This window comes from Zootoca vivipara, chromosome 3 (genome assembly GCF_963506605.1).
Source record: "Zootoca vivipara chromosome 3, rZooViv1.1, whole genome shotgun sequence".
NCBI lineage: Eukaryota > Metazoa > Chordata > Lepidosauria > Squamata > Lacertidae > Zootoca > Zootoca vivipara.
In genome coordinates, this window is record NC_083278.1 from 14,166,397 (window position 1) to 14,178,843 (window position 12,447).

The 12,447-nt window shown below is 40.9% G+C and overlaps 1 protein-coding gene across 1 annotated transcript in view; it reads right to left on the reverse strand.

Moving 5' to 3' along the window:
• The window catches only part of SEL1L2 (SEL1L2 adaptor subunit of SYVN1 ubiquitin ligase), a 29,727-nt gene extending 18,737 nt beyond the window's left edge, over nucleotides 1-10,990 (reverse strand). The window contains exons 1-8 of the mRNA XM_035110622.2: nucleotides 10,854-10,990; nucleotides 10,009-10,171; nucleotides 6,138-6,191; nucleotides 5,965-6,024; nucleotides 5,800-5,881; nucleotides 4,543-4,697; nucleotides 3,201-3,257; nucleotides 1,915-1,983 (exon numbers count right to left, since the gene is read on the reverse strand). Of these exons, the coding sequence (XP_034966513.2) occupies nucleotides 1,915-1,983; nucleotides 3,201-3,257; nucleotides 4,543-4,697; nucleotides 5,800-5,881; nucleotides 5,965-6,024; nucleotides 6,138-6,191; nucleotides 10,009-10,171; nucleotides 10,854-10,990 (777 nt within the window). The remainder of the gene's footprint in view (nucleotides 1-1,914; nucleotides 1,984-3,200; nucleotides 3,258-4,542; nucleotides 4,698-5,799; nucleotides 5,882-5,964; nucleotides 6,025-6,137; nucleotides 6,192-10,008; nucleotides 10,172-10,853) is intronic.
• Between the last annotated feature and the right edge of the window lie 1,457 nt (nucleotides 10,991-12,447).

Consider the following 12,447-nt stretch of genomic DNA (forward strand, 5'->3'; position numbering starts at 1 on the left):
TACAACTATAACACAAGCAGCTGAACTCATTGTGTATTTGTTTCTGAAATAAATACCCACAGCTTACAGTAACATAACAATTTTTTTAAAAAAAATACCAATACCTGCTTAATAATAATTAATATTAAATTTATTACCTGCCCTTCGCCCTAAGGTTCCAGGGCAGATTACAACATTACAACACACATTACAACACAATATAAAATACACTTTAAAATGACCTACAAGTAGAGGAAAAAAGTGGGTGCTAAAAATATGCATCTCAAGGGTCAAAAGGACGGACAAAGAGGTGCGTCTTAAGCTATGGAATGAAAGTATCAGACACACCTCTGTGGGGAGGGAGCTCCACAACTTACAACCAGCAAAGGCATGAATTTTCCATTTGCAAATTGAAAGACTCCTTCTATTCATGGAAGGGCTTTCAATCCAGTGAAGGCTCCCATTGGCAGAAGGAAAAGAGAGTGTTTTTTTCTGATCCCTCTTTCCCCTCCAGTCCTCAGTGTCACATCTTGAACTTTTCCAGTTGGTCTCTTAAGCCCTCCAGAACAGATTTTCAGGGTGCTGCAGTGGAACGGAGAAATAAGCCAAAATTGCCCCCCCCCATTCTGCCAGTAGCATCTCATGTAAATTTGGAGTCCACACCATTGATTAGAAGAGAAGCACTTTTTTGTGTCTTGTTCTTAAGCTAACCAGGAAATGTCAAGAAATGGAAGGGGGAAATAAATGTCAAGCTCTCTCCTCAAAAGTGTTCATGCCCAGGGGCGTAGCAAGGGGGGGCAGAGGGGTGGTCCGCCCCGGGTTCCACTCGGGGGGGGGGGACAGTCGGCGCCCCACCCAGCGACTCCCAAGGCGAGCCCCTCCAGCCTCCCAGTAAAAAGCCCGCTCGGCATGGCACGGCGCGGCGCGCTGTGCCGAGTGAGCTTTTTACCTGGAGGCTGGAGGCTCGGGAGTTGGGGGGCGCCAACTGTCACCCCCGTCCAGCTCCAGGGTGGCACCCGCCCACCGTGCCGAGCGAGGCTTTCTAGGCTGGAGGCTCCGATTAGGCTCCATTTTGAAGTCGCGGGGGGTGCGATCCCCCTCTACGTAGCACGCATGTGCAGCGGGATGCTGCACATGCGTACAACGTAGACGGGATCGCACCCCCCATGACTTCAAAACGGAGCCTAAACGGAACATCCAGGCCCCATGCGCCAATGGGCTATCTGCCTGGAGCCTTGATGCTCCGTTTAGGCTCCGTTTTGAAGTCGTGCGAGGGGGGGGGTTGCGATCCCCCTCTACGTTGTACGCATGCATCATTACGTAGCGAAGCCCGAGTGACAAAGCGGCTTCCTCTGCCACTGTTCATGCCTCTTGAAAGTCCTCCTTAGGTTTGCCATTCTACTTCGAAGCACATCACTTCAAAGCCAATCATGATACTGTATGCCTTTGATTTTGCATGCAGAGATACAAGATAGTCAAATCCTTTTGGCCATGATCATACAGCAGAACTTTCCAAACTGTGCGTCATAACATGTTAGTGTGTCAGCTGCAGTGTGTAGGTGTATCACACAAATGCTCCTTGCATTCCTCCTGGGACTGGAAAGGGGTTAGTTTAACGTCCGGTTTGCTAGCAAAACTGAATTACTGTGTTGCAAAATGATGCATGTCCAAAAAGTGCGTCACCAACGTGAAAAGCTCTGTCATACAAGATAGGTGACAACTGTAGTTTCATGTGCTCTTAAATGTACAACTGAAGATTGCCTCTTCCCTCCTCCAATCTCCTCCACTCTGCTTTGACCACATCGCAAGTAGCTTGTATGTGAGAATGGCCCCTATCCGCTGCAGCTGGACTCTGCCTGAATGTGAGGGAACTACAAAGAACCATAGATGGGGTCTCAAGCTAACAAATTAATCCCAAGAAGCAAACATAGGTACCTTTCCCAGGAATGCCATACCATGTGCATTCCCTGCATTTGCTGCCTTTAGGAAATAGTAGAAGGCTTTCTAAAGAAAAAGAGCAGAATAAAGTTATGATTGATATAACAAAGTTTCCTAATCAAGGTACGTATTCTCCTGCCTTGACACCTGTTCATAGTTAGACAGGCCATATTGGTGCACAATAATTCAAACTGACATCTTTATGTTTTAGTAGTAGTCTCTACAAACTTAGATCATATGCCCCAAACGGTATTGGGGTTCAATCCATAATACTGTATCTCCAGACAGGGCTGCAAATGTCCCATCCGAAACCCTGAAGATACACCATCAGTCAGTGTTAACTAGGGATGGAAGAATCTGTCCATTTGGATCTCTTAGTTGCTCATTGGTTTTTCCATCTTAAAATAATTTGTCATATGTGCAGTAATTTGCAGTGTGTTTTCAAAACCCCATAAAAATTCTTCTGCATTTTAGTGTGTCGTTTTCCTAATAAACACATTTTTATGAAGTTTTGACTATATGTGCATTTTTGCAAGCAATTTTCCTTAATGTGATGTGTTTTTGTATGTTATTTAATTTAATTTATTTATTTACATTTCACCCTAATATATGCATTTTTTAAAGCATTGCTTGATTGGTGAGCTGCATTACAATTCAGATGTGTGTGAATTTCAAAGGCTGGCTGTGTGCGGGTTTTTTTTTTTAATTATTGTATCAAAAATGTGAATTTGATTAATTCATCTTTACATGCCAACTGAACTGTATTTTTTCCACATCCCTAGAGCTCCGAAGAACCAATGGCTTGACCTGGTATAAAACAGCTTCCTGTGTTTGTTTGCTTTTTTAGTCCCATTTTGCTGAAAATACACAAATCTTAGGTTGTGGTCCAGAAGGGCACTCACATATGCCCACCCTTTCTTCCTTAAATAAGGCTTTTCTGAAACTGCCTTACAGAAACCCCAATTTTCTGCTGTCAAAACTCCCAAACTAAAAAAGTACTCTACACATTTGTTGCATAAATGTTTAAAAGAACATATAAACTCAAACAGCTGGCATTTCTGTTTATAAAAACCTAAGCACCAGCTTCCTAAATTGCTGCTTGAACTCGGAGGAAATGAAAGCCCATGCTAGATTCTCAAAAGGATGCCTGTTTGAACAGGGGTATTACTTTGTGATTTTAAACACACTCATTGGAACCATCCCATTAAAATCAACCAAATATACTTCTAAAATTTAAAACTGTAAGAGCACGGCATTCATCCTTCTAATCTACCTGCACTTACAGCGTGATCTCTCTCGAGTCCTTTCCTTCCGACAAGATGCAGCTGTCCTAGATACACCTAGAAATAGTTATTAAAAAAATGAATGTCTTGTATCTTTTTGAGCCAAAAGTCAATGAGCAAGAATGGTCCAATGTCACACCAGCAAACACGACAAAATTTCCCCCTTCCACCTGTTTTCTCCAAGCTTCCAGAGCAGATTTTGTATTTTGCGGGTGCACAGAAAACTGCAAATGGTGTCAGAGAATAAGACTTGGGCACAGAATTTATGGCAAAGGGTCTGTGGGGAATAGTGTTCTGAAGGATTCAGCTGCCCTTCCTGGGATCTTATTTAACATTAACTTATTTTTTTAATAGAAAGGGTTAAAATATTGTTTAACAACAAACACAAAACATTTTTGGTTGGTTGGTTGGTTGGTTGGTTGGTTGGTTGATAATTATGTCCCACATCAGAGTTAAAAAGGTGGCTAACAGCATTTTTTAACATTGAAGACCAAACAATTCAACCATTTATTTATTTTTAAGCTTCCAGAAGACATAGGACTTTTTAGACTCCCTGGGAAGCAGATCTATCAAGCAGATCCTGAAGGTGAGGGCGAAATAGGACCACAATGGGGCGGGGAGAGGGGAGAGGGGAGAGAGAGCCTTGGTGACAGCAGTTTCAATGCATTTGTCACTTAATGCCACACTATTGTAGGTTGAGGGTCAATTATAATATTCTTAGTAAAGATAGGGATTCCAGTAAACCGGGACGTACGGAATATTGTTTAAATTCCTGAACACTACAGTTAGATCTATGTGGGCAAAGCCTTGTGTCACACAGCACAAAAACACAAAGTGGCTACATTCAATTTAGATGGCTTTACTGTAATAGACAAATTGATGGACGTTAAGGCTATCAATGGCTACCAAGCACGACGACTATGTACTACCTCCACCACTAGAGGCAGTAGGCCTCTAAATACCAGTTGTGTGGAATTGCAGGTGGGAAAAGTGCTGTTGTGCTCAGGTTCTGCTTGTGGGCTTTGCATGGGCAGCTGGCTGGTCACTGTGAGAACAGGATGCCAACCAGTTGGGCCTTTGACCTGATCTAGCAGGCTCTTCTTATGCCATTATAATTGCTGTTTTATTGTTTTTGTTTTATTGCATATTTTTATTATGGATTTTTAAAAAGTGTTTTGATTGTATTATTTTATTGTGTATTTTGATGTGTGGATATTTTCTAATTGATTTTCTACTTGTAAACCACTTTGAAGTCATGTAAGCAGTATTAACAAATAAATAAATAAATAAATAAATAAATAATAATAAATAGGCAAATACCGTAGAAAGGAATATCTCTTACTTGTATCTGTGTGTCTCCTCTTTCAGCCAAAAACTTGTAGTACTGATGTACATCCCAGTCCAGGATATCTGTATCAAAACCCAGATTTTCTGATCTTTCCATCAGCTTCACTTTTTCAACTGGCATGTCTTCATTTCCTTCTATTTTGCTTGCAACTAATAATAATAATAATAATAATAATAATAATTCTAAGTAACACAATCAGAACAACCGCTTCCTACAATCTGAGAAGATTTTATTTTTCCTGTCCATGATGTAGTCAATGGAGTACCCTCCAGATGTTCTGAACCACAACTTCCATCACTCTTGACATTGGTCATGCTAGGTCACCTTAAACACAGTGATGGAGGAGGCAGGTCCAGTCTACTTGCCCCACCATGCTCACACATGTATTTACAGTTCCCTAATTGTAATGCCTGGATATGGCTTCGGTCAACTTGCTTTGTCACTTGGGACTGTATTTTATTACAAATAAACATGACAAGAAGAGTTTGGATTTGATATCCTGCTTTATCACTACCCGAAGGAGTCTCAAAGCGGCTAACAATCTCCTTTCCCTTCCTCCCCCACAACAAACACTCTGTGAGGTGAGTGAGGCTGAGAGACTTCAGAGAAGTGTGACTAGCCCAAGGTCACCCAGCAGCTGCATGTGGAGGAGCGGGGAATCGAACCCGGTTCACCAGATTACCAGTCCACCGCTCTTAACCACTACACCACACTGGCTCGTTTATTAGACAACTAACTGGATTCCTGTGATTAGGGCCGGCCCACCCATGAAGCAAGGTGATGTGACTGCCTCAGGCAGGGGCAGCAGATTTGATGTCTAAGGAAAGCATCGTCTGCTGCTACTGCCAGTGGCAGCTGCAGCTTGCTCCATAGAGGCCAGATCTGCTGTGTCCTTGGCTGCCTCTCCCAATGCTGCCTCTACAGTGGCCTATTGGTCCCCCTCCACCTTCGTTCTCAAGGTAGACCCCTTGTTCCTGATGTACATCTTCAATCACCCCTTCTTCCCTGGTGGGGATGGAGGGTGCCATTCTCGGGTTCACCGAGTATTGGGCCATGCCTGCCTGGGATCTTGGAAAATTTGTTCTTTTCATATGTTTACTAATTTGAGTGAGAATCATGTCCTCCCCCCCCCCCATGAGGGTCTGGTGTTTCTTGGTATTTAAGGTGCCACAGGGCTCTTTTCAAAGAGCAAACAAGAACGAAAGTGTCACTTTGAAACAAGGCAAGATACAATAGATGAAGGCCACCTACTGTAATCTGCAACATTCTTGTAATAAATAAGTGCTTCTTCACAGCTCCTTGGAACATTGATTCCTAACCAGTAACGATAGCCCTGATGGGGGGAAATTCACAATTATTTTAATTATCACTCAAGCATCTAGAATTGGAAATAGTCAAAATATGTGATTTACAAACCAAGATCATCTGGGATATAAGATTTCCCCCATTACTTGCGAATGTGTAGTAAACAAGTGCCTAAAGAGGAGCAAAAAATAAAATCATGCCAGGTTTTTTCCCTTTGAAAAACACAAAATATAGATGAAAGACTTCAATGACAATAGGGTAAAGTCAGCACAGCATTTTATTACCTTTGACTGACTGTATTCCACTCCTATTCCATATGAAGACAAGAAACCTAATGCCTATTTGGGGGGGGGGAGAGAATAAAGTAAAAAGTTCAGTCAATCCTTTTGCTTTTCATGTGGTAAAATTATCTTGAAGTTATTTTACCAGGGCAGTTTCATGCAATCAGGGCTTAGCATTAATGCACTTGTGCAGAGAGTCAGCAGGTATATTTACTCTAGTCCACCATGAAATGTAGGAAAATGAAATTTTCCAGAGTAGTAAATGCCTGTCTGGGCTCTGCCATTTCAGACTGCTTACATGGCTGAATGCTTCCTCCAACCACTGAGAGGCCCTCTAAAATTCTCTGCTTTCCTTATCCAGGGACAACATGCTCAGAGGTAGCATGTGAATTGCCGCCAGGGTAAATATAGGCTTGGCATTTTGGGCAAGAAGTGCAAGGGAAAATAACAAAACAAAACAAAACAAAACCACATTGGGATACACAAAAATGTGTCTACATTAAGAGTTGCATCCAATGGCATTACTCAGGCAACTCTTAGTGAATCACTCTCCCTCTTGCAGCTACCCACACCTCCTAAGCCTTGGAAGCCCTCCAGAAAGGTTGGAGGCCCTCCAAAACAGATTCAGGTGGTGAAGACTGTAGGAGAAGGAACAACTGAAAATTGCTTCCCTTCTTGTTCTGCTGATGGAAATCTGACTGTCAGCTCAATGACACCACTAGATACAACCCATAATCGAAAAACTTATGCAAATATTTAATTTTTTTCCTCTGAAAGTGTTGTAATCCTAAACATGAAGAGGACCTAAGAAGGCTAGGGGTTGGGATTTTTGAGAACGGATACAGTATCTGAAAACAAAGCTCTCAAAATGTGATATGGACTTTCTGAAAATGGCCATCACAATTGGGAGGTATAAGCAGATGACAAAAATATATGGGAGCAAACAAACTAAAGCGAGAAAGTCAAGGCAGAGTATGCTTAAATAAGAAATTTTCATGAAGCCGTCACATTGCTCATGTCTTTGAACAATGACACATAAATATATGATACAGACATTTTCAGGTTACATTAAGGCAATATATGAGAATACTATGTGAACACACACATACGTGTGCTTTCATATATTCCCCTTTGCAAATTTTCTGTGCATAACTACCGGTATATAAACATCATACTGAGAACAAAGTTAAAGTGGCAGACAGGCTGTGATGTGACTGTATATAGACTCCTTGAGGCACAGGCGTGTGCTTCGATCTTTGTACAAAATGAATTCTAGATTTATTCCAGCCAGTCTTGGTTCAAGGTTATAGACATAGACAAGTTTAATTGGGGGAACATTGTGTCACAGAAAAGATGTAACATGGAAAAAGTAGTGGTCCTTCTGAATGAAGAATAACTAAATTTCTATATCCTAACTTTGTTCCTCACAAATAGTTAGAAGACAGTTTAAAATAGGTCACTGAGCTAAAATTTAATTCTGGGATGTCCAACCTTTGCATCGGCAAGCATTCCATTTTCCAGACCATGGTCCAGAGCATGGAAATGTATTTACAATGTAAAGTGACCTCCTCCTATGGTCAGGATCCAGAATAAACCTGTGCTATTTAGCTATTTTACAAGGAAATGAGGAAACTTATGTGCTTAGGTGTAGTGTTCTGCAATATTAAAGCGATGCAACATTAAACAACATGAAAACATTTCTTAATGATACTCCTGAAGATACTGTAATATTTATTATAATGTGCAGTTTGCACATTCCAGAGGAACACTAATGTGACACCTTGGAGACAGAAAGCCTTGTTGTGGGATCACGTTTCATGGCCTAGAACCTATAATATATAATAATATTTTTTTGTTTATACCCTGTCCATCTGGCTGGGTTGCCCTAGCCACTCTTGGCAGATTCTAACACAAATAAAAACACAATAAAGCATCAAACATTAATAGTAACAATCTGATCCAATATAAAAAGTCACAATAACTTTAAAATAAAGAAACAAAACAGCATTCAACAATCCATCAGAATCTAATGGTAAACAGTAAAATTAAGCATCAGCAAATAATAATTTAAACAGTTTACACTTAGCAGTTACACTAAAGAACAGCAGTCAGCGAACTTTTTCAGCAGGGGGCTAGTCCACTGTGAGGGGCCGGACTATATTCTTTTGGGGGGGGAGGAAAAAAAGGATGGTGGAGGGACTATGAGCAGCGCGCGAAAGGGCTCTGGAGAGGGGCTGCTTAAAATGGCAGCCCCTCCAGTGCTGCTGCTGCTGGCACCAACAAAGCCCAGCCCCCTTCCTCCTCTAGGCAGGGCGGGGAGAAGCCTGGAGGAGGGAGGGAGGAGGAGGCGCTGCCGGCATGTGAGGGAAAGGGAAAGAACGTGTGCGCACTGGCAATCCATGCAGTGATTCCTGGACTGTCTGCGGGCAGGATCCAGAAGGCAATTGGGCCTGATCCTGCCCATGGGCCTTAGTTTGCCTACCCATGATAAAGAATTACTAATCTAAAAATAACGGCAAATCACAATGCATAAAATACCACAAAGCATTTAAAATCACGTAAAAGGATCAAATTGATAAACAAGGACACACAACTAATAAACTAATAAAACTACTCTTAAATAATATCCCTGAACTTCTCTCTTCCCAACTGCTTCTGCTGTTCTCAAAGTCATGGTCTGGGAAAGGTTCCTAGGGCTGGAGCGTGGGGCAAGGCAGGTGGAAAAGCCATTGCCTGGTGACCATAAAACAATGAACCTGCATCATGTGATGCACGTGATCACTAATCCATGAAAGCTTACACCACAATAAATATATTATAGCAATATCCAAGGTTGGTCATACTGAGAATAGACACAATGAAATCAAAGGACTCTGTATATGACTTAGATGGATATCATCCTTCCTGTCTAAGATACCACAAGACTCTTTTGTTTTTCTTTCAACAAAGCTTTCACTCATCAGAACACAGTTGGAAGGTAAGAAACCCTGGCAGGAGAGTCCTTCATTATTGAAATGATGACTGGACAGCTTTAAGAAAGCCAATGTATTTTGGCACATTTGGTTTATCTGTTCTTTAACAACCCATCCACAATTCATGTGGATTCATTTTATCCATGTATTCATTTTATCCATGTATGTACACACAGGAAACAACAGGACACATCTGCAAAATGCTATCAAAACCTGGACAAAAGATTTAACAATCAGCACAACTTGTGAGATGCCTCTTCATGTTCTGCAACAGAGTCATGGGAAAGGGATGCAAGAGGAGATCCATTTGTGATTTATTAGACAAGAGATCAGTCTGAGCAACTGAATTTGCAGCCGATGCATAGTTGTTTTTCCTATTATTTTCTGTCATCCATAAATCCTTTTCAATTAAAATTTATGATTTGCCTCAAATCAGAACATATTAGACACACTAGCTAGCTGCAAAAATATAATTAGTTCTTATATCTTCAGTTCTAACAACTGTAAACATTTGATTTTTTCCCCCATGGAAACCATTGTCTACCTTCAGAGTGTCTTCAGCATAGCTGCCAAGTTTTCCCTTTTCTCGCGAGGAAGCCTATTGAGCATAAGGGAAAATCCCTTAAAAAAAAGGGATAACTTGGCAGCTATGGTCTTCAGTGGAATTAGGACTGAAGCATTGACCTGGAATTTTATTGAACAAGGATTTTAGAAGATGTTTCGTGAATACACCACCTACCCTCTTGAAATCAGGCAATTTAATAAATAATTAACTTTATATCCCTACCTTGTTGACATTTCTTGGTTGAGCATAAACACCATCCTACCCCTTTTCAAATATTTATGCACTCTAAAGTAGACTAGCGCCTGTTTACAGCTTTAGCTAATTAAAGAGCACGTACCGTCTGGCCTTTATGAGATCCTTCTTCAGCTAAAATCTCATACAATGATACAGCTGCTTCTACATTTTGAGGACCATTATTTCCAAACAGCATGTCAGATGCCAGTTGCTCCATAGCTTTCTGGTTTCCCATTTCTGCTGCTTTGAGAACGAGCTGGAGGGCTCTGATTCGGAAACACAAAGTTCAGATTTAGTCCGTCGGATATGGAAATTTCTCATCTATACATAAAACAGGAATTTATTCTGCTGTAATTTTGCATTAGAAGTTTACCCCCTTCATCACCATAGAAAATTTCAAATCAGGAAAAAGAGTACAGCTTAAACAGATCAGAAAGTACTGAACATAGCTGTGATTTTCCTTGGAAGCCTATTGGGATCGAAGCAGAGCCTAAGTACAGTTTGCTGCCCCCCTCCCTGTTTAATACTAGTTCTGTTTAGTACAAAGAAGCATGACATGATAAGGTGGCCTGCCATTGTGCCATTCATTTGCTGATGTTTGCAGGCTGCATGGAAACACAGAAAATGGCAATGTAATATTATGGGTTTATTTCACCAAACATTACATGGGGCAGATGTGGGTTGACACATGCCTGATTATAAAAGGACCCCTCCATAGGTGCGCTTCATAAGCCTATCATTGCAAATCTCTACAAGAAAAACTCACTCTTGCATTGGCAATGGAACCATACAAATTAATAGGAAAGGGAGAAGCATGGCCACATGTACCTACTCCATCCTTCTAAAGTCACCAAGAAAGACTGCGCCAGCCATGTGCCAGGCCTGCACATAAACTGATTTATGCCTTCTCTGGGACTGTGTTAGCAAAACTGTTAAGCCTACACTTACTTTTCTGTATCTTCTTTGTTTTTGGAATGTTTCAGTATTTTGAGGTTTCTCTGATAAAACTGACGATCTTTGTCCTTTCTTTCAAACTCCTCTTCCACTAGAAATGTGACCAGAAAAACATTGTGATGCAACTCCATGATGTATCGCCATAGATTTAGATTTAAACCATGTGCTATTTTGATAGGGTGCATGTAATAAGCAACATTTATGTTTTTCGAATTCCAGTGAACGCTTGAGTGGAATTTAAATATAAGGTTTCAAATAAGATTTGCGCATGAATTGAGCCACCTTTAAAGCGCAGTGCATTTGATGTAATACAGTATGTAGTTACTAAAGATAGTTTATACTGCCAAGCCCCATTAAGCATTTATGAATCCCCTTCACTGAAAGCACTAGACTGAGCTAGGGCCTTAACCCACCTACCCATTACAAGTTTAAATAGGAGTGCATTGTGCCATAGCAATGCGTGGCATTTCTATCCTCAAACCTTGATGATTTCTAATTGTTTCCATGGCTCTCACCCCATCTCCTGTCTGCTTTCAAAGTTCATTGGCCCTCTCTCTTGGATACACACCCTTCCTCTTCCTCCAACACAGGTACACAATATTTCACAAAAGCATACATGTTGGGTTCTTTCCCTAACAAGCCGTAGCCTTTCTTTTTGGCCCCACTGCTCTCATCATTCTCTCTGAAATCTCATCTCTTCCTCCATCACTCTAGGAGCCAAATCAAATGAGTCATAGGAATTTTGTGGCGAGATCTCCCATCATTTTTTATTTTCATTACAAAACAGCCATGCAGAGGCTCTGATTTTTTTTGATTAGAGCATGGCACCCAGGAGAGAAAATGTTCAACCCTCACCCCCTACAGTTTCCTTAATCTAAATCCCCTTTCCTCAAAGCTGCTGTTATTAACTCCACTGAGGGACATATACACATAACTTCCCCAGTATTTTTTTCCCATCAGTAGGACAAATATCAGCTAGAGAGAGGAGTGAAATGTTGGACTAGATATTTGTAAAGTGTCAAAGAAAGTTCTGGATAAAGTTTGCATCAATTCACAATTTGCTGACCATTTCATTGTCCGACCTAGTTTCCCCAGTTTCGTCAGCGCTTCTTTGCTCCCGAATGTTTTGCTCTTCTGATATGAGCAAAAATAGCCAGTCATGCCACATTTTGCATTCTTTTAAAACTTGCAGTCAAGTTGACAAGTGCATCTTCATGGATTCCTATTTTTCAGTGGAAAATCAATATTGACATTTAAAAAAAAAAAAGCATGGGCTTCTTCCAAAGAGGTTTTCTTTGTGGTGGTTATTATTTAACTTATGTGAAATGACAATATACTATTCCTTATTTTAATTAAGAGTAAGAAAATTCCCATTGAGATTATGATATTATGATGTTGATTATCAGCTAACATTCTAACAGTGCAATCCTAGATGTGTCTGCTCAGATGTAAGTCCTGCTGAATTCATTGGGACTTACTCCCAGATACTGTATGTGTGTATAGTATTGCAGGCTGACCTGGAATTAAGTTCCACTGAACTCAGTAAGGTTCACTTTCAGGTAGATATGTAGTTGTGATGTAAGAATAT